This window comes from Protomyctophum parallelum, assembly GCF_964188405.1.
Source record: "Protomyctophum parallelum genome assembly, chromosome: 7".
NCBI lineage: Eukaryota > Metazoa > Chordata > Actinopteri > Myctophiformes > Myctophidae > Protomyctophum > Protomyctophum parallelum.
The window spans coordinates 18,825,951-18,848,351 of record NC_139705.1 but is presented as its reverse complement, the minus strand read 5'-3'; the positions used below and the strand labels follow the sequence as shown (position 1 = coordinate 18,848,351).

At 45.6% G+C, this 22,401-nt stretch overlaps 1 protein-coding gene across 1 annotated transcript in view; it reads right to left on the bottom strand.

Moving 5' to 3' along the window:
• mtcl2 (microtubule crosslinking factor 2) overlaps window positions 1–22,401 on the bottom strand; it is a 304,621-nt gene that overhangs the window by 10,278 nt on the left and 271,942 nt on the right. Inside the window, exons 6-17 of the mRNA XM_083769352.1 lie at window positions 22,218–22,280; window positions 20,157–20,327; window positions 19,001–19,154; window positions 17,316–17,647; window positions 16,145–16,413; window positions 15,219–15,528; window positions 13,940–14,212; window positions 11,147–11,284; window positions 6,180–6,299; window positions 5,554–5,784; window positions 5,046–5,162; window positions 4,712–4,879 (exon numbers count right to left, since the gene is read on the bottom strand). Of these exons, the coding sequence (XP_083625478.1) occupies window positions 4,712–4,879; window positions 5,046–5,162; window positions 5,554–5,784; window positions 6,180–6,299; window positions 11,147–11,284; window positions 13,940–14,212; window positions 15,219–15,528; window positions 16,145–16,413; window positions 17,316–17,647; window positions 19,001–19,154; window positions 20,157–20,327; window positions 22,218–22,280 (2,346 nt within the window). The remainder of the gene's footprint in view (window positions 1–4,711; window positions 4,880–5,045; window positions 5,163–5,553; window positions 5,785–6,179; window positions 6,300–11,146; window positions 11,285–13,939; window positions 14,213–15,218; window positions 15,529–16,144; window positions 16,414–17,315; window positions 17,648–19,000; window positions 19,155–20,156; window positions 20,328–22,217; window positions 22,281–22,401) is intronic.

The window sequence follows — 22,401 nt, the reverse complement described above, 5'->3', positions numbered from 1 at the left end:
ACTGCTTTCTGTTTTCTTCTAAGCCTTTCTGAAGCTACCAGACACATCAATCACGCACGCACGCCCACACACACCCACACCAACCTATCAAGCCATTTATCAAAATCTCACATTCGTTTTTCCCCACGCAAATGCACAGGCCACCATGCACAGTCACAAACTGGGATATCTCTCTCTCGCATGCATGCACGCATGCACACGCACACACACGCACACGCACACGCACACGCACACGCACACGCACACGCACACGCACACACACACACACACACACACACACACACACACACACACACACACACACACACACACACACACACACACAGACCAAGTAAAGCATTCCCCATCAATCCTCATATGCCTCTCTGCCTGCCTCAGTCCATGGCGTCCTTATATGGTTCTAATGGAAGCGTCTGGCATCAACTCACCCCCCCCCCCCCCCCCCCCCCCTCCGTCTCCCGTAGCGACGGGGGAGATTCCTAATGTTGTGCGTGTCTTAACGAGCGGTACCTCCTTAACGAGTTTTAGTGCCGAGCCGTTTAGCGTGGGAGAATTCTAATGAAAGACCTGCTGGGCTTCATGGAGACATGAAAGATCACCTGCCTCAGCGCTGATCATACAGCGCTCACTGGGACCGTACACAACATTACACACGCTCCTTCATCTCAATATCAACGTCAACTACAAAGTACAATGCTCAGTGTTCAAAGACAAAGAAAGGACCAAGAAAAATAAGAAAACGCTTTAAAAGGGTACAAATGTCAGGGGGTGGTCTTAAGCATGTATTCGACAGTGATAGACAGACAGAGTTGGCAGACATTAGATGGTGGGGAATCACCAAAATGGGTTTTCTCAGGAGGGTAGCGTCTTCCTTTGGAGATATACAGTAAGGTGAAAAAGCTCTGTCATCCTTGGGGGGCTCTGAGTAGAGTTGCTGCTCCTTTCTATAGAAAGTATATCCCATTATAATGAACAAAGACAATTAATGGCAAATATTCAGTCAGCACAAGAACAAATTACATGTTACAGTACAAGTTACAACAACTATTGAAAGGCAGAAAATGACCCTAACCACAATCCTGTCCTAAGCTTGAAGCCAATCTGTCTCTGCAATAAACTTGACTTGTTTGTCTGGCAGCAAACCCAACATCACTGTCTGTGGATGTGTTGTCATACACAAGGCACTGAACCCACACACCCATTGGCTGCATTCCAATATCAAACAGTGGTTTGTAAATCACAAGTGTGAATAGACAGAACAGGACACAGCACAGTCACGCTAAAGCAGTGAGGAGGGGGAGTGCAGTTCAGTAAGTGACCTCACCAAATTGACATTGTTACCGTGGTTACATAAAACATACATGTGGGTGTTATTTTTAAATTGCGTAGTTCCTTGGGTTTTTGAGGGGTGCTAGCCCCTCCTATATACAGCTCTTTGTCCTAACTCGTGTCACACTTGCCATTGACAATGAAAGGAGAATTTACGTCATATGTGTCTGAGCAAATCGCCTTTTTGTGCTATTAAACACAAACATTAAATGCTATTGACAATGAAAGGAGAATTTACGTCATGTGTCTGAGCAAATCGACTTGTAATGTCATGATGATGTATGATGATAAGAAGAGTGACCCTCACTTCACACGGATGTGATTTTTGAGGGGCGCTAGCCCCTCCCCTATACTGGTTTAATGTTTGTTTTTAGTTCAATGTTTGTTTTAAAAATGCCATTGACAAAGAAGTGAAAATTTACGTCATGTCACAAACATTAAATGCCATTAACAATAAAGACTTTCACATATTAGCGCCCCTCACTTCACACAGGTGTGATCTTCGATATGCAAATCACTAAAGGTTGCACTTTATTGTTACATCTTGAGTACGGGTACATATTAGAGTAAAACGTCATTTTGTTTGGCTGCGGTTGGGATGGCTTGAATCCTTCATGATTCCTCGAGCTTTGCTGACACAGCATTCTTCGTACAGGGCTTGGATGCATGGGGGGAGAGCACATCTGCTCATGCGTTCGGCTGTCCGCACAACCCTCTGCAATACTTTGCGCTCTAGGTCGGTGCAGTTGCCTCACCAGGCTGTGAAGCAACCATGGCAGTATTTGATTGTTTTTGTTTGAAGGTGTGAGCTCTGTCTCTCTCTCTCTGTCGTCGTCGTCCCCTCCCGCCCTCTCTGATTTGTTTTTTTAAATCTCCTTTGATCTGATGGTGTGAGGTTGGCAGGTATGCATTAGTCATGGTACTTTTGTTTAAAGTTTGTTTAAAGCAGGCCATTTCCTGAAGGAACAGTTCCTGAAGCTAAAGTTAAAGCTATCTGTGAGTGTGACTGTGAACCTCCTTCATGTGGCTGTAATCTGGGGCAGGGGACGCCTCCAGCAACCACAATGTTTACATACACAGACCCTGTGCCAGGTGTATTAGAATAGAATAGAACCCAGATCTTAACCCTGATAAAAATAGATGCTAAATTTAGTTTGGAGGAAAAAAATATATGATGACGAACGATATAACCTGGATGTTATGGAAATGTGACAAAGTTGCTATAGTGTGGAAAAACACTGTGGAAAAAACTATTTTAAGTCCAAATTTATGTGTTATTGTCTAATACTGTCTTTTTCCCAACCAGAAGCACCTACCACAACAAGCTCGCTACACACCTGTGCAGTGCAGCCCTGACAAAGGCCATTTTCTGTATTTCTTCTGTATTTTGCCACTTTTCTTTCCTTCTCCTGCGGCCCCCAACAGAGAGTAGCCTTGGTCGCACAGATCATGCACTACCCCAGTATGTGGCTCCTGGTTTCCTAAACGTTTTTCCCTTACCAAGAGCACCGCGGCTAAACAGACAAATAAACAAACACGACTAGCTGATTTACTGTTTTCGGATCACCCTAAACAAACGGGTGTTATCGCAAGCGTCCTAAGCGTATCATAATATATCATAACGTTGTATTATCATATACTTCACACGTCACATTCAGATTATTTGCCTTCATATAGTCAGGAGGAGTCGTTAAATGATAATCGTCGCTATCATGTCTCTAGATTTCAACGTTCTATGTATATTAATTGTTTACGTTAATTCATCACACCACAGTGTATAGTGTATTTTTGCTGTTTTCGAATTTAAATGAGGTTTCCACCCAACAGCGACGCCATGCAGAGTAAAGTCTGGTGACTTCAACAAAGCAACAGCTGGCCCAGGCCGTAGCGTAACGGTCTGGGCACCGGACTGGTGATCCAGTCGCGGTGTGCCGCGGGTTCGACTCCCGGACCCGACACGGCCTTTACCGCATGTCATCCCCCCATCTCTCTCCCGTTTCCTGTCAGCCTACTGTCTGTCCCTTAAAAAATCAATAAAGGCGTAAGCCGCAAAAAAATATCTTAAAAAAAAAAAAAAAAAAAAAGCAACAGCTGCCAGCTGGTTGTACCATCACTGTCAGGATGCCTCAGCTCTGATGTGGCTGGATGGTGGACAGATGTCTGCATTAAAACATGCACGCACGCACGCACGCACACACACTCACTCACGCACACATTGTGCACTTCAAGGCAAAGTGATAGCATAGTTGTGGAGTTGGCAGAACAGAGACTGGCTCCAACGGTGGCTTCTAGGCCAGGTGCACGCATGTACTGTATGCACGCACACACACACGCACACGCACACACACACACACACACACACACACACACACACACTGGGCAGTGCATTGATGGAATACTTTTAGTATGCCAGGAATTAATGTATCATGGCATTGAAATGTTGTCTGTGTTTTCGTGCATGGGTGTGTCTGTGCACATGTGGGTCTTATTCACGTTCATTCCTCTGGTTGTCTCTCTCTCTGTGTGTGTGTGTGTGTGTGTGTGTGTGTGTGTGACGCACAGATGACGGATCACCTTGTTTCAAAAGAAGCTGGGCTGAATGAACCGAGCGCTGATTAAACCATAAAGGGCTGCTTGGTCAATTTAATCTCATGAAACACTACAACACGTCACAATTAGGCAAAGGCCAATGCCTCATCTCTTTGTTGCTGCGCTCTCATTTCCCATTGGTGGGGAGATGCACTGCCAAGCCAATCAGAAGACAAATGATCTCACTCCAGGAAGAGAGTGCCTAATCTTTCTGATCAAGACCATGATTCATGAGGCATTTGTGTGTTTGTGTGTGTGTGTGTGTGTGCGTGCGTGCGTGTGTGTGTGCGTGCCTCCTCCAGCCCCTTGACTCTCTCTCTCTCTCTCTGTCTCTCTCTCTCTCTGTGTCTCTCTCTCTCTCTCTCTCTCTGTCTCTCTCTCTCTCTCTCTCTCTCTCTCTCTCTGTCTCTCTCTCTCTCTCTCTCTCTCTCTCTGTGTAGCAAATTTCATTTCATTCTTCAACAGTGAACATAATCAGGCTGCTGTCATACAGATTGTAGTTTATATCCAGAGTGAAGTGTTCTGTTTAAAGAAATGACGCACACTAATAAACCTTTGTTGCTGAAAATGGAAAGACTCCATCACCACTCATCCATCCATACCTGTGTGATGAGGTTCTTGAGGATAGACTCCATCACCACTCATCCATCCATACCTGTGTGATGAAAGACTCCATCACCACTCATCCATCCATACCTGTGTGATGAGGTTCTTGAGGATAGACTCCATCACCACTCATCCATCCATACCTGTGTGATGATGAAAGACTCCATCACCACTCATCCATCCATACCTGTGTGATGATGTTCTTGAGGTCGGTTCTCTCCATTTCCCATGATGCTTTGGCCTTGGCAAACTGCTGGGTGAGTTCCTGAGAGCCCTGTCTCTCCTGACGCAGCTCCCCACTCAGCTCCTGTAGCGCCACCTTCAGGTCAGCCAGGGTACTGCTGACCGCACTGGACTACAGTGGAAGGTATACAGCAGGGAGCATGTTAGTGTGTGTGCGTGTGTGTGTGTGTTAGGGATGGGTCCGATTAATCAATCGATTATCGTTAATAGGACCCGAAATCGATTATGAAAATTAATAATCGATAATGGATATTCTTTTCCCTTTTTGTTTTCATCACCTTGATAGACGGGCTGAGTGGCTGCTCCTCTGCAGCGGCCATCCTGTCTGTGTGGTGGGCGGGGCTTGTCAGATTCTCCTCCTCCAATAGCAGGTAGAGGTCTTTCAGGCTGTTCACCTAATGGACCAATCACAGAACACACCATGACCTTATCCATCTCTCCCTCTCTTCATCCCTGTTTGTTAATTAATTAATTAATTCATCCATTCACTCACTTCATTCATTCATTACTTCATTACTTCATTACTTAATTACTTCATTACTTCATCCATCCATTCATCCATCCATCTATTCATCCATCCATCTATTCATCCATCCATCCATTCATTCATTCCTTCACTACTTCATTCATCCATCCATTCAATAATTAATTAATACATGAATAAATAAATAAATTCATTCATTCATTCATTTTCTCCATGTCCATCCCCACCCTTTCCCTCTTCCCTATCCCTCCCTCCTTCTTCCCTTATATATATATATATATATATACACATACTGTATATACCTCCAGTACATCCTTCCCCTCAGTGTCCAGCTTCCTTCCCAGCCTCCACTGTTTGAGGAAGCAGCGCAGCTTGAGGCTGAGCAGCAGCAGGCTCTGTTTGAGCTGCTGAGACTCTTGGGTCAGCAGGCTCCTCTCCTGGCTCCAGAACCTGTGCTGCAGGCGGGCCTGCAGGTCCAGACTCTGGAGCTGGAAGTCCCGACGAAGCAAGGCCTTCTGGTGCTCCTCCTGGAGCTACACGTGCACACACGTTTTTAATTAAAACATTTTTATATATGCAGCCCAGATTATAATTATACAGTCAGCTAGTAGCAATACACATTGATTACATATAAACATTGAGGAGTTCAATTGTCTGTTTTTCATCAGGGATATAATGTGGTTAAAGTTATTCTTTGTGAATGAAATGTTATTTTCCTACAATTTCTGGGTTCATTAATTCTTTCTTCAGTGATGTTTCTACTCCTGGGGAAAAGTGTTTGCTGATGAAGGCAGACCGCATGTGTGTTTGTTGAGCGTTTTGTGCGATACTTTGAGAGTTTGTTTGTTTCATTACATGTTTGTTGGTGCGCGTGCGTGTGCGTTACTGTGTCCGTGCGTGCACGTGCAGTGAAGGTGTATACACCCACCTGGGTTAGTTTAAGGGAGTGTTCTCTGTGAGCCTGCCTCGCCTCCTCTAAGTCCTCCTGGACGCCGCGGGTCACCTCCTCCGCCTGTGACAGCAGGAGCTGCAGTCTGGACTCCACCGCCTGGAGGAGGAGAGCAGAAGAGACAGGTTAGCCGAGAGGGAAGCAGAGAGACAGGTAGCAGAGAGACAGGTTAGCCGAGAGGGAAGCAGAGAAGGGACGGAAAGGAGAGAAGACGGGAAACAGAGGGACGGAGTCAGGAAAAGAGAGGGGGACGACAGGAGGATGAAAGAGGGATTGATGACGGCGAGAAGTGGCAGTGATAGATGGAATGGAGTGGAAAATAGGATGGGTGGGGCAGAGGGAGGTAGATACGGAGACAGAATGAAGGGTTGGGGAAGGGGGTGGGTGGGGGGGGGCAGAACAGTGTGAAACAGAGCAGGAGAGAGCGGGAACGAAAGAGGACAGAGAGAGAGAGAGAGAGAGAGTTAACACCCTTCAGATCAGATCTGTGGCACGCTACATCGCTGTCTTTCTCACACATGTACACGCGCACGCACGCACACACAAAAACATGTGCACACACCAAAACACATGCATACATGCATGCACAGTATGCAGACATGCAGGCGCCCACACCTCATCTCATTTCAAGCACGCCTCATTTAGTTGCTGAGTGAGTTAGAAGCATCGATCCAACACTATACCTCTAATGTTCCCTGTCAGTGCAGGTCTACAGACCTCAGATCAGACCTCCTCCATCAATACAACACACACACACACACACACACACACACACGCACACACACACGCACGCACGCACACACACACACGCACACACACACACACACACACACACACACACACACATGCACACACGCACGCACGTACGCACGCACACACACACGCACACACACACACACACAGCTGCAAAAAAATATTTATACTGATTTACACACGTGTTGAAAATAGAAGATCTACATAAGAGATCTACTGGTTTATAACATGTACGTATTATACCAGGACTAAGTACTGTAGGGTCTAACAGCTACAGTATATGAAAACAGCAGTAGTCTGGGCCAGGTCCCCAAGAAGATCAACTGTTATATCCTCTAGGTTAAGTGAAGAGCAAAGTTGGATAGTAGTTGTTGACCATTGTACCACTGAAAACCAACATTGTTCTTGTACTTTGTGCGCATAGAGAAACATTTTTAAGATATGCACCCAGATTTATAGTGCAGCTTTGTTACTGAACACTACATTGTGATTTGTGGGGCTTCATAAACACATTGCACGTATAGTATGTTTACTATTATTAGCTAACGGTTGGACAGGGTGTTATTAGACGCTGGTGTTAGGCATGCAGTGCATGCATGCATCGGCATAATGATCATTGCTAATGGCACAGTGGTGAGTCTTGCCTCGCCTCCTTCCTTGCGTCTGTTGTTTTGGTGATTCGCTCTGCACTGATTTGCGAGGAGAAGTGCAGCAGGCTATACGGTACATCATTTTCAAATGTGCAATGCACTGCAATGTGTTGTCAGTGGCTTGAAATATAGGCATATTGTGTAATTGTTGTGCAACTTAAATGTGTTAAGGAATGGGCAAAAAGGCATCTCTGCCTGACACCTTATAAAGGTGTGGCTGCAGGGTTACACCGGGGCTCCACCGGGCGCGTCAGCGTCACGTCTCAGTAACCGCCAGGGAATGTTCCCTTTTTAATCAATGAAGGGTGGCTCCACTGCCCACGTTGTGTTGTGTGACTGCGTTAAAATTGTCCCGGTTCGTTTTTTGACGCACGCGACGGAGACGCAACGCGCCCGGTGGAGCCCCGGCGTTAGAGTTTGGAGTGTTGAATGAAAACAAATTAAACTAGAAAAAGTGCCCTTCTGGGCACAGGTCTCCACCAGGATAGGAATGTAGGACATTGCAGCTTGCCTTCATCTGGTGGTTGGATAAAAGGGCAACAAAAGTAAACTAGGGAGTTGGCATACAAAGTTATCCACAGATCCGTGCAGTTAGAGGTAAAAACACTTTTCGGCCAGTTATAGCGCCACCTTGAGGCTGAGTTGAAATTGTTCATGTGGCATTTCTTCCTCGGCCTAGTGGGAATGTGCGTGCACAATTGCACGGAAATCACGCGATGTGTTCATGATTTGCAGCATTTTTTTTGAAACTGAGCACTCCTGTGAACTTTGGAAGCCAATGTTAACCAATCAGGATGGAGTCTGAGAAATCTGAAAGACCCGTTTCGTTGAATGGCTCTAGAGAGACTGTGTACCAATTTGCGCGATGTTTGGACAAAATCTGTAGGTGTACTGTGCAAAAACTTGTTTTGCACAAAGCTGGTGGCGCTATAACAGGCCGTTCTGGAAAGTTTGGCATCCAGGGAGTGTGTGTGCAAAATTTGGCATCGACCGGGTTAACGGTGGCCGAGATTAGCTGCTCACGGACACACACACGGACGGACACACGGACACACGGACAGACGGACGGACGGAGTGCAAAACATACTCTCCCCCCATGCCTTCGGCCTGGTGGAGACAATAATAGCAGTCACGGATAATGCAATTACGATGTCACTTGTGTTTCTAAATAAAAGCACCACCATGTTACATTCTAACCAATTACTACTTCATGTTGAACATAGTGTACCTTTTTTTGGACAGCATACTATGAGCTCGCTATTCTAAGGCCCATTCTATTATGTAGTGAGGCCAATAATTATGTCAGCACATAATGGAAGTTCGATGGCAGCTCCTGCATGCTCAGATATTTCAAATAGGAATGCTTTGCTGAGTAGAATGCTCTTTTACATACACTAATTTAGGTAACACTTGAACTATGCGTTATAACGAAAATAACATCGCCTGGATGCAACTGGGACGTATCCTGACAGGGCCGCACAATCCGTTGGGACCACTCCGGAACTACTATGCCGGGACTGAGAGGTACAACTCTGGTATGTGGAGGGACTAGGCTCTGTGGGTTGCCTCCTGTCCGGGCCCCTCCTACGTCTCACCAGGTCCACTCCTGCTCTCACCTAGAGTTAGTTAATAGATCCTTCCCAAAAGTTACTATTCTTTTAAAGGCTTTGGAAGGTGTTCAAATCTGATGCTCACTGACTTTACACACTGAGATTCTTTCTCTGCCCCCAGGATTGTACCAGCAACAACCTGATGTCAAACCTACTTGTGACTAATGTTAACAAATAGACTGCCTTTCCCTTTTACAACTAAGCCCATGTCTTCCGGTAACTGTGATGTTTCAGCCTGCCAGCCAGGGAACATCCCCAATTCCCCACTCACATTTAATAGGAAGCTACAGACGCATGCTGGGTAATTTACAGAGGGACAGTTTTCTTTTTTGTAGTGAGTGATATAATTCATTTCACAGAGCTCTGAGCGACCACTACGTGAAACTATTTCTCTGCACCTCTCCTTTTCTTCCTATACGCCCCTGTCTCTCTGCCCCCCCCCCCACATCTCCATCACACTCATTTTTGTATCTTCTTCTCAACCCTCCTCTTCTCTCTCAGGTCTTGTAAGTGGCTTACTGTGTTTCCATTTCTCACCATTTGGTTTCTGCGAGGAGGCGTCAGTGAAACGGAGCTCTGTTACAGCTCAGCTCTTCTCTGTATTTCCATGCATTACATTACTGTTTATCTCCATCCTATATAGACCACAGACACAGCTTTCACAGTAACACACAGTATACAGAAAATACAGCTATACAGGCCAGGGAATAACATTTATGAAACTGTCACGTATGTCAATTCGGTCAGCATGGATGACTGCCTGGCTTGGAGTCGCATGCACGCACACACGCACTGTTTGTCTGCTCTGAGTCCCCCCCCCTCTCTCTCTCTCTCTCTCTCTCTCTCTATCACTGTCTGTAAGTCTTCCTCTCTCTCTCGCTCTTTCTCATACTCACACTCTGTTGCCTTGTCAGTTTGTTCTCTCTGTCTCTTTCCCATGTACAGTAAAAACACAAACGTGTGCACACATACATGGACACACCCTTGTCTACGTGTCTACCCTCCACGTACACAACTTCACACACTGTACTTCACAAACGGTACTCACACAAGCACACAATCTCACATAATAATATGAATATGCGCACACACGCACGCACGCACGCACGTCACGCACATTATAACATGCACCATGTGCACACACAGTCACACCCATTGCATGCAAGTACGTACGCACATGACAGAAACACACACACACACACACACACACACACACACACACACACACACACACACACACACACACACACACACACACTGTACACACACACTGTACACAGCCAATGTTGCCATGGGAACAGGACCAAGAAAAGGGTCAGACAGACAATAGGCCTCTCTTCCTGTTTGTTCCCCAGCTGATGTTGATGTCATTGTGTGTGTGTGTGTGTGTGTGTGTGTGTGTGTGTGTGTGTGTGTGTGTGTGTGTGTGTGTGTGTGTGTTTAGAGTGGGGTGTTGCTACAGTAACACAGTGTCAGTGTTATTCATGAGCGCACTAAAACATGTTCATTGGAAGTCCTACAGTATGTTTGTGAACAGCGTACTGAAAATATCTGTTTGTCAATAATGAACATACTTGCACATTGTGTGTGTGTTTGTGTCAATACAATCATGTGTGCATTTTCCTCAACAAACCAGCACAGCTGACATAGTTGACAGTTGCATAAATGCATTCCCCGTCTATCCATGGGTTTCTATATAATGCACCTGACTCTGACATGTAAGCAGTTTTTCTGCTCCGAAAGATGGAAATAGAGGCATGAAAATGCTGAGAGGTTTGAGGTGAAATTGAGCTGGTCTTATGCTGACCCTGTGTGTGTGTGTGTGTGTGTGTGTGTGTGTGTGTGTGTGTGTGTGTGTGTGTGTGCAAGTGCGTGCGCCCGCAAGCTCGCGACTGCGCACGGTGCATGCACTGTGTGCGTTTGTGCAACCCACCAATGCATCGTCAGTCTCTTTCTCTTCCTGTTCGTCTTGCATTTCCTGGCCCAGCTCCTTGTTACTGTCTTCTGATTGGCTGATCTCCTCTGCGTGACTTTTCCCCTTGCATTCAGATTGGTCCCTAAAGTCAGGTTGCTGCATGCATGCATGGGCAAGTTAATGAAGAAAACAAAAAAAAGAAAAAAAGAAACAAAAGAATGAAAGAAGGAGGAGTGGAAGGGGAGAGTGGCACAAAAGAGAGAGACAGAGGGAGGGAACGAGGAGTGAGGGAGGAAGGGAAGGAGGGATGGAAAGGAGAGGAGGGGATTGAAAGCAAAACAAAGACAAAGAAACAACAACGATAAGAGACCGGAAAAACAATTTGAGATGGCGTCCGCCCCGTACGTCACACAGCCATAAAACAACATAAACAAATGAAAGTCAAACGGAAAACGAAAAGAAGGAATGGATCTCACAACACGAAGAACAGGATGTAAAGGAATACGAGCTTAGTCAGGGAGGAGGTAGAGAGAGTGCAGAACAGAAAGAAGAAGACGATGGACGGAAGGAGCGACGGCTGAGGGGGGGGGGGGGGGGGGGGGGGGGCGAAAGAGGACAGGAGCAGAGGAAGAAAACATGGAGGTTAAGGAGAAGGAGGAAGGAGGGGAATTTAGTTAGAGTTTAAAGAGAGGTATGTTTGGAGTTATAGGGAGGGAGGTGAGAGAGGAGAGCGCAGGGAGGTGGAGGTGGTTATGGTGCCCATGCCGTGAGAGGGAGGAGTGAGGGATGGAGAAGGGAAGAGGAAGAGAGTGGAAGGGAGGTTGGGACTCAGATTTGGCCTCTAATGGAGCTGAAGTCTTATGCTGAAATTCAGTCCTATGCTGACGTTGTAGTCCATTGTATACGCCCGTGCCCGGTGCCAGAAATAGCCAATGTATACAAGCTCAGAATGCGACATGTTGTAGATGGGCTATTTCTCTGCATGCGACACCGTCATATGATAGCTTTATCTCTGCAGCACACGACTCGGATAAATAGATACGATACATTCATTATTGAAATTGAGTTGACAATCAAACAACTAAAGATTGCAAAACAACTAAATTTGACATGACACATTCAACTCGCCAACACAAATTATTTATCCCTATTTGAGAGCAAATGTTCTATTTGTTTGCAAAGTAATTTTCAAAAATAACCAATTTTAACAGTATACATTCCAATAAATTATGAATGATGTAGACATCTATGAACGTAGACAACATGGCTGTGGGAATGGAGGCCTATCATGGGATGCTAGGAAATGTCAACTGAAGGAAAGACTGTAGTGCCATCACCTCTCCATGCCTTGATCGTTAAAATGGAAAGTTTATCATATTGTATTTGTTAGTAGAGTTGTAACTCTTTATTAATATCTTAGCAATTATTTACTCGATTACTTTTTTTATGAATTGAATAATCAAGAAGCGAGCTTGAAGATGTTTTATATATACATACAATACAACGCATATATATATATATATATATATATATATATATATATATGTGTGTGTGACATCAGGCATCCCTATTCTCCATATATGGGCATAAAAGGGACACAGGTAGAGAGCTTTCCATATAGGGTACTCAATGGGTACAAAGCCCCAGACACTGACTCAGAAGAATGTTGTGTTGTAGGCAATTCACAACTTACTTTTGTATTATCAAATTTCTTATCTAACGTTTCAGCTATAATGACGTTTTGTTTTTGCTAAACCATTAGTTAGATTCATTATTGTGATGGCTCTCCTTCTGCTGCCAGTCCTCCAACATGGCTGCATGTTTCTCTCCAAACATTCCTAGCCATGAGACCACTATGGTTGATGGGCCAACCTACAGTATGCTGTATGCTTTATGCACATGTAAGCTTTACCTCATCATCCAAACATTGAAGGATATGAATGATGATGCTCCATGACCTCTTAATGAACTATCATGCAACAGAGAGGCTCCATTTGAGGCCTGTGGTGCTAGCTAGCTACGTCATCTACACATAGCAGGTTCAGATGCATCGTAGCATTCATGCAGAGGGTGAAGGTATAGCAGTGTGTGAATGGATTTACACGGATTACCAGCTCAAATCTGATAGAGTTCACCTATGGAATCACAACCCATTACCCATGGCAATAACCCATGAGTAGGTTTTGATGTACAGTATGCTGCTAGCACTGGCTGAGCCAACGGAGCACTCACTTAATTAACCACATGAACCCTAGCATGGATATTCTGTGAGCTTGTACATCGGCTATTTCTGGGCGATTGGTGTAGAAGGAAAAAAGAGCGGGCTTACGATAAATTGTTGGGGGATTCTGGTAAGTACTATATATAGGATTGAAGCGATTTCTTATGTTCTCACTTCATCTCATCTCAATTAATTTAATCTCATCTCATGCCGTCTTATGGGTTTATTTTGGTCAGTATTTATTTTAAGTCAGTACAGAGCAGTGCATTTAGGTCAATCGTATATTTGAGGCTGGGGTGTAAATCCATTCTGCTCTACAGGGAGGAAGCATAGCAGTGTATTTGGGGATGGAGCAGGGTAGGTTGAGTAAGAGCCAATCCATGGGTTAAACAGAGGATAAACTGAAAACAGAGACAAGAAACAATAGAAAAACAATCTGCCACAAAAGGTAGAAGATTGGCAAAAATATAAAAAAATACAACATTACAAAGATGACAAAATTATGAAAGAGAGGCGTAAGGATAGCTGGAGAGAGAGAGCGAGAGAGAGAGAGAGAGAGAGAGAGAGTGAGTGTTTGTCTTCTCCTGTACCTTCTCTGCAGCAGTGCCCATTCTATCTTGGCTATGGAGCACAGGACGAGGGAGGGAGGCGGATGGCCTATCCAGACACGAGGCACCAGACTCAGACAGCAGAGGCTGAGGAGAGGCCCCCTCCACTTGAGGATCTCTCCCACCTCCTCCGGGGGAGCAGCCCAGGCTCTCTACCCGCTCCACGAAGGTTTGGAGTTGGCTGTGAAGTGCCTGAAGTCTCCCTGTCAGAGCTCCAACCAGAGGTCTGTCTGCCAACTCTGACAGCTCAGAGATCTGTCGGATAGAAGCATAGTTGTACGGCATACGCAAACAGAATGTTATGTTTTGAAGCAGAACAGCATCAACATGCATATCCCAGTCCAAAAATGGATGACATGAATATCTTCCCTCACCACTACAAGCGATAAGAAGATTCCTATAGTGTATACTGTATAGCACTGGCAAGTGTCACATAAGTGTGACTTATGTTTGAGTTTATTTTGTTGACAACTGCAAGACCATAAAAAGTGGTCTGTTGAATTCTGAGTATTGCAGAACAACCCAGAGGATTTACTGTTACACTTGGCTAGCCAATTGTATTACCCTCCATCAAATCTCTTTTCATAGCCATGCAGTTGTCTGACAATAGAAACTGGAATATATGTTAATGACAACAGCAGTACAGTGGTATACGCTACTTTGAATTCAAGTGAGTGACCACAGACCTACTGTAGCAGCACAGTAACTACAGTTAAATGTGTCAAAATAAAAGGATTTGCATCCATAAATTAGACAAAGTAACATGTAGGCCCATAATCAGACAATAAATAAAATGCTCAAACTATATACTGTAGCATATATCTATTGGAGTAATTAGAGGCAGCGGAACCTAATCATAGAGGTGGTTCTATGCCCCCTGGGAAATGGAGTCAACCTAATCATAGAGGTGGTTCTAAGCCCCCTGGGAAATGGAGTCAACCTAATCATAGAGGTGGTTCTAAGCCCCCAGGGAAATGGAGTCAACCTAATCATAGAGGTGGTTCTAAGCCCCCTGGGAAATGGAGTCAAACTCTTTTGGTGACAGAGCCAGTATTTACATCGTCTAAATACCCATACATCAAAATTGATTGATTGATAGATTGAATACTTTATTAACACGTTTGTGAACGGTGCAGGTAGTTAAAAATACCAATACAATTGTACTCAATTCATCGTTCAAATAAATAGACTTACAGACAATATAGACTTCAAATAAATAGACTTACAGAAAATGTGCTAATACTAAAGAAAGACGAGTTACCTGGTTGTGAGGCTGATGTTTCTCCAGGTCACATGAACCTGCATCCTGGTCGTTGTGGCAGACCTTATGGTAGATGGATGGAGACGAGGTCAGACAGTTGGAGTCTGGGGAGGTGATGAGCTGTATGGCCGTGGACACCAGGCGAGCCTGGTCCCTCATGGCCAGCAGGGCGTCGCGCTCCTTCAGAGCCAGGCACACAGGACGTGACATCACAGAGTCATAGGTGTCTTCTTCTTCCCGTTTCCTCTTTTTCTCCCGGATCTCCAGGGGGTCATTCTCGCCCCCTACAGGGCCCTCGCGGTGTGGCGGGCTGGGGATAGCAATGATGAATAGATATAATTCATAATAATAGGGGAAAGAGAGGAGAGGGATGATAGGATAGGACATGAACTCCTTCTCTCTCTATTTTTCGCTCTATTTCTCTCCCCCGACCTTGGCCATCCACCCTAGAGTCGGGTTCCGCTTGACGTTTCTTCCTAAGGGGGAGTTTTTTTGTTGCCACTGTCGCAAAATTGTTGGGTCTCTACATGTAAAGTGTCTTGAGACAAGTTGTTGTGATTTGACACTTTAATAAAATGTAATTGAATTGAATTGAACGAGAGTGGAATTGTGATTTCTCGAATAGGTCTGTTCTGTGGCCTCTAATGGCGTTGGCTGAGCAATCAGCACACCCTGAAATATGAATAATATTTAAAGACGTGTTTTTACAACCTTTGTGGTATCGTGCAACTATGTTTATGTTTATTAAAGAATCCCCATTAGAGACACATGGAAGAGCCTCTAGTCTTCCTGGGGACCTGAAACTCTGTTGGACACTATAGTTTGGTACAGTAAATCATTATTTGAGGCTGCAGAATGAATCCATATACTATCCTGACAGACGTGATGGGTGCAGCAGCAACAACAGATTAGACCATGTCCTTTACCTGGTTGGGAGGCACTCGGCAGAGTCTCCCGCCTCGGCGTCGGTCTCCAAGGCCAGTCGCAGGGCAGGAGCGGAGGACGAGGCTGACGAGGGAGCGTGGTAGGAGGCCAGGTCGCAGCGCTGCAGGTTGGAGAGCAGCACGCGGTTCTCGTACTGCAGCTTCTTCACCTTGCCGCTCAGCTCTCCGATCTGGAGCCGTGCCGCTCTGAGCTCCTCCTCCTGGGGCGGAGCCTCTGTGCTGATGAGCACCGCCCCTTCCTGCATGTAGGCCTGTCACAGTTATCAGGGTGATCCCTTAATGCTTTATTTCTATGTTGAAGTTATTTGTCATTTCTGCCCTGTGAAGGACGCTCGCACACTGAGGGCTCCGGTGCTGTGATAGATGACTTTTTATTGAACCAAAAGGTGACTGTAACAGTCACCTTTTGGTGCAATAAAAAGGTAATAAAGGGTGACTGTAACAGTCACCTTTTGGTGCAATAAAAAGGTAATAAAGGGTGACTGTAACAGTCACCTTTTGGTGCAATAAAAAGGCATCTATTACAGCATCGGAAGCCCTCAGCGTGCGAGCGTCCTTATTTTTTATTCTTGTAGACCGCTCGCCGCTCAGCACCTGCCCAAGCTTGGGTTGAATGTGCTTGTTTTTGTAATTGTAACGTTCAAATGTTTAATGCAAAAAAAACACAATTAAATGTTAATCGCAAATATTTGTGTGACAATTAATCGTCTGCTTAACCAATTTTGGTGTTTTAAACTTTAGCTATTGAAAAATAGCAGATCTACAAGCTCATAGCACGCCACAGAGTGGCGCGCTACGAGCTTGTAGGTCTGCTATTTTTGAAAAATCGTGAAAATGTGGCACAAACCTTTGAATATATATTTCAGAGTGAACATTTTAAATTAAAATATTGGCTTCTGGGGGGTCCCTGGAACTACATATTTTGAGATGGGGGTCCGTGGCCCAATAGAGATAATTCTGGGGGTCCTTGACATGAAAAAGGTTGAGCACCACTGACATAGAAACATGGGTTTTTCAGAAAAATTAAAAAAATAGGATTTAGAGGCCTTTTTTCAATCGACCTCAGTCCAAAATGGGTTAAATTTGTAATGGTGCCAGCCCTGACCTGTATGTATGCTGGCGATGGAATGGATGTAATGGTGACGGCCCTAACCTGTATGCTGCCGATGGAATGCACCGGGCTGTCGTTGAGCATTCCGTCCGCCAGACACGTCAGCGAATTGGAGGAGAGGTTGTTGGCGGAGGTTGTGGCCGGGGGAGGGAGGTCCGACTTGCAGCGGTTGATCTCGTTCATGAGCAGCTTGTTCTGCTCCTCCATCTCCATCAGGGAGCGCCGCAGAAGCTCCGCCTCCTCCTCCACGAACTGCAGGTGTCTCTGGAGCTCCATCACGTTCTCCGACGAAGCCCCACCTCCCATGACTATGGCCCCGCCCCCTCCCAGGCCAAGCCCCGCCCCCAAGCCATCGCTGAGTTCCTGAGGGCCGTCTAGGAATGGAAAAAGGAGGTATAGAGTCAAGCAAAGTCATTATACTAACAGGAGCAGAAAAAACAAGGTTGTTTTTGATGGAAAATATTGTTGCATTATTATATTCAAGATATTTACAGTCACACTACACCTATCGGGACAGGCTTCAAGCACACTCTTGAGCAAGGATAGATTCAAACAACAACTTTTAATCTATCCTTGCTCAAGAGTGTGCTTGAACTAAGCCTGTCCCAATGGGACCCTCTTCATTGTAAACTAAGCCTGTCCCAATGGGACCCTCTTCATTGAACTAAGCCTGTCCCAATGGGACCCTCTTCATTGAACTAAGCCTGTCCCAATGGGACCCTCTTCATTGAACTAAGCCTGTCCCAATGGGACCCTCTTCATTGAACTAAGCCTGTCCCGATGGGACCCTCTTCATTGAACTAAGCCTGTCCCAATGGGACCCTCTTCATTGAACTAAGCCTGTCCCAATGGGACCCTCTTCATTGAACTAAGCCTGTCCCAATGGGACCCTCTTCATTGAACTAAGCCTGTCCCAATGGGACCCTCTTCATTGAACTAAGCCTGTCCCAATGGGACCCTCTTCATTGAACTAAGCCTGTCCCAATGGGACCCTCTTCATTGAACTAAGCCTGTCCCAATGGGACCCTCTTCATTGAACTAAGCCTGTCCCAATGGGACCCTCTTCATTGAACTAAGCCTGTCCCAATGGGACCCTCTTCATTGAACTAAGCCTGTCCCAATGGGACCCTCTTCATTGAACTAAGCCTGTCCCAATGGGACCCTCTTCATTGAACTAAGCCTGTCCCAATGGGACCCTCTTCATTGAACTAAGCCTGTCCCAATGGGACCCTCTTCATTGAACTAAGCCTGTCCCAATGGGACCCTCTTCATTGAACTAAGCCTGTCCCAATGGGACCCTCTTCATTGTAAACTAGAGGTTCCCAAACGTTTTCATGTCAAGGACCCCCAAATTGACACTAATTAGCCCGCGGACCCCCATTTGAAAACATATGCCAGGGACCCCCTATAAGAGAAGATTTTTTTACGGCTCTAGCCGTGATTCTCAACCATTTTCATTTCAAGACCGCCCAGTTTGACCTGAATTGGGGCTACGGACCCCCCATTTAATGGCATTTCTATCTCTGGGACCCCAATTTATATTGTAAAATCATCGTTAATTTAACTCTGAGAGTGTACAAATGGAACCAAATGGACCCGTACACTCTCTGAGTTACAGTCCCATAAGGGTCCATTTGGTTCCTAACTATCATTTAGCTGGGGACCCCCTGGAACTCCCTCAAGGACCCCTGGTGAACCACTGATATATATATTATGTGTGTGTGTACCTTGAGGTCCCTTCATGTCGTCCATCTCTGCTCGGAGCCCCCTGTTCTCCACCTCCAGCTCCACGATGCGTCGACTCAGCAGGTTGGCCTCCTCCTCCACCAGCTTCAGATGGGACCGCACCTCCGCCTCCCGTGTGTGGGGGGAGTCTGCCACCTGGCCGGGGAGGAGACACACATCCTCATTATCAGCAGCGGCCACAGCAACATGAGCCTCATACGTTCACCGTTTCATCTTCTCATTACATAATAAGTTGATCAATCAATCAGGCAGTGTTTTTCCCTCAGATTTGTTTGAATCAATGGTCGCTCTACCAATTAGTTTAACCGACTACGCAACCGGTCGATTGTTCAATCGATAAAACCCACCCACCAACCCATGACTCATCCATCCGACCAATCAACTAAGCATCCAGCCACTCGATCAATCAATATTGCATCCAACCATCCATTTAACCAAATATTCCAACCTTTAGTTTAACTTAACATCCCACCATTATTTTGGTTTGCATTCACCTCAAAAAGAAAAGCCTGGGTAAACCCATTGGAAAATAGGAGGTGGGAGTCAACTTGTATTTCGCTAACCAATAACAGTGCAGAGGGGCGTCGCTCCAAATTAGGTGATGTCAGTGTTCTCCACTGTTTTCTACCCGGGAGGGGAGGGGGACACACACGCTCAGACCGATGAACCAATAGGATCCACCGGCTGTTTTCGCCGGCACCCGCCCCTCTATTTGTCTATAGAGGGGCGGGTGCCGGCGAAAACTTGCTTGGGTGCGGCCATTACTGAGGTGTACCATTAAGTGCAGCAGCACTGATTAGCTACACCTGGCCTACGGAGCACCTGCTCCATGGATTACACCTCAGTAATGGCCGCGCCCAGGGCACCCCTCTGTGAATTTGTCTATACCAGACATCATGCTGGCTACTCGTTGTGTACATTGCCACGGAGAAGAATATTCTGTGGGTTCTTGAAAGGTTAGTAAAAATGCTCGAAAACGCTGGCAAGGGCTGCAATAGTCGATGTCTGAACTCTGGCTAGTTAATGAGTTCACATCCATTCAACCATTCATTGAATTGAACATCCAGTCATCCATTCAGGCATTCTTTTAATTTAATTGAACATCCAGTCATCCATTCAAGCCCAGCAGCCTCCCACCTCCTCCACGGTGATCGAAGCGTCCACATCGCCGTACAGGGACCTGTACTTGGACAGCTCCTCCTTCATGGCCTCGCTGTCCTTCACCAGCTTGGTCAGCTTCTTGCACATCAGAGCAGACTCCTCCTTGGCAAAGTACAGCTGGCACTTCAGGTCTGAGCTGTCCTCCTGCTGGGAGGGAGGGAGGAGGAGGGAGGGAGGGAGGGAGGGAGGAGGGAGGAAGAGGGAGGGAGGGAGGGAAGGAGGAGGGAGGGAGGGAGGAGGGAGTGGGGGAGGAAAGAGGAGAGAGAGAGAGGTAGAGAGTGAGACACAGCATAAAGAGATGGTGGAGGGAGAACTGGAAGTCACATCATTTACTTTAAGGTTTACTCCAAGAAGACAGTGACACATGGGAAAAATGGGGCAAATACACACGCGTGCGCACACACACACAGATGGACAGATGTATGTAAAGTATAGGTGACATCTCAGCTCTGAGCTCTCCTGCACTGGTAAGGAGAAATGTGAACACACAGACACACCCCCTCCCCCTCCCTCCATTATACCATATTATAGGTAGTGTATAGACAGATAGATAGTGGCAGAAACGCAAACGCAAGCATGCACACAGCGACAGTAGAAGTGTCAGTTCAGGTCTAAGCAAACCTTCAGCATGTCCATGACAGTTTGCGTCAAATATGTAAGTAAAAAATGAAATAATTTCAAAGGGCAAAACGCCCCTTCCTCTTTCCCCGGACCCATGCATGCAGGCTGTGACTTCAAACCTTTATTGACACTTTTTTTAAATACTGTATTCTAACACCAGTTCTAAAACTGGTATTAAAACTATCTAGTTAATTATTAGTATGGGTCCAACATGTGTCTTTCCTGGCTTCAAGCGAAAGCAGCACATGATGAGGTCATGGTCACGTTGTGCTCTTTTGAGGTTTCTTTATGAAAGCAAACTCAACCACCAGAGCAGATCTTAGGAAACAGTCAGCTGTTAGTGGCTTTTACAGACGTCAGGAGGATGACACAAACACATATAATTAGAGTTCATTAAGTTCATAGCCAGGCAAAACTTATTCAGTCCAATGGAAATCATAAATCATGAACAGTGGTGGACTATATACTCAAGTAAATATATGTATTAAAAATACCTTTTAAAGTATACAAAAGTAAATTTTGTTGTCTCCGCCAGAACGAACGTGTGGCCGAGACTATGTTTTCACCCCTGTCCATCCATCCGTGTGTGTGTGTGTGTGTGTGTGTGTGTGTGTGTGTGTCTTGGTCCATCTGGCCGTACACATTATCTCTATAGTCATGTGACCAAGACAGACTCATCAGATGTTTTATATTTCACCCTGATTGGCTAAGATTCACCTCTATTTCCTGGCCTGGCAGTGGATCACATGTTTCTAGTTTTTAATAATGCATGGCTGTATTGACATTAGAACATTTTCAAAAAAAGACCAAAGTAGCAGATCTACAACGCAACGCTACAACTTGTAGATGTGTAATTTTCACTCCATTTGGAATGAGGTTTACAGTATGTGGTTAATACATCATTTATATGTCCCAAGACGACCTTCCTAGAAATGCAGTGGAGTAAAAATAATCTATTAGAGATGCGGCGGAGTGAAAGTGATGAGCTTGCAAAAAAGAAAGACAAAACCAACTAAATACTAAATACTAGTCTAAAAATAGTAATTTGTCCACCTCTGCTTTCCATTGCCCTACAGTGTGTTCAATCAATCTTGGTCTCCCAACATCAGCACCACCCCTCCCCCCCTTCTCTCTCTTTCTTGCTCTTTGCAATATCACAATATCAATTTCTCCAGTTTCTCTCTCTCTCTCTCTGTGTGTTGGATCAATGTCGGTCGCTCCAGGTGTAGGGCCTGTAGACTGGAGCGCTGACTCAGTAGTTTTGGCGTGGCCTTTATTGATTCATTTCACTGCGTAAGGCTAATCTGCCTGCTCCTCAAATACACCAAGAATGTATTGCAAGTTATAGTGTGTGTGTGTGTGTGTGTGTGTGTGTGTGTGTGTGTGTGTGTGTGCGTGCGTGCGTGCGTGCGTTACCTGTGTGCATGTCTTCTTGTCTGGTTTGTTGTTAGGTCGAGCTCCCCTCTTCTTCTGAGCACTCTGAAACACAGAAAAACAAATATGCAGATGTCATTAGTAACTTAGTAAGACAGACACAGACAGACAGACAGACAGACAGACAGACAGACAGACAGACAGACAGACAGTGTATATTCAACAC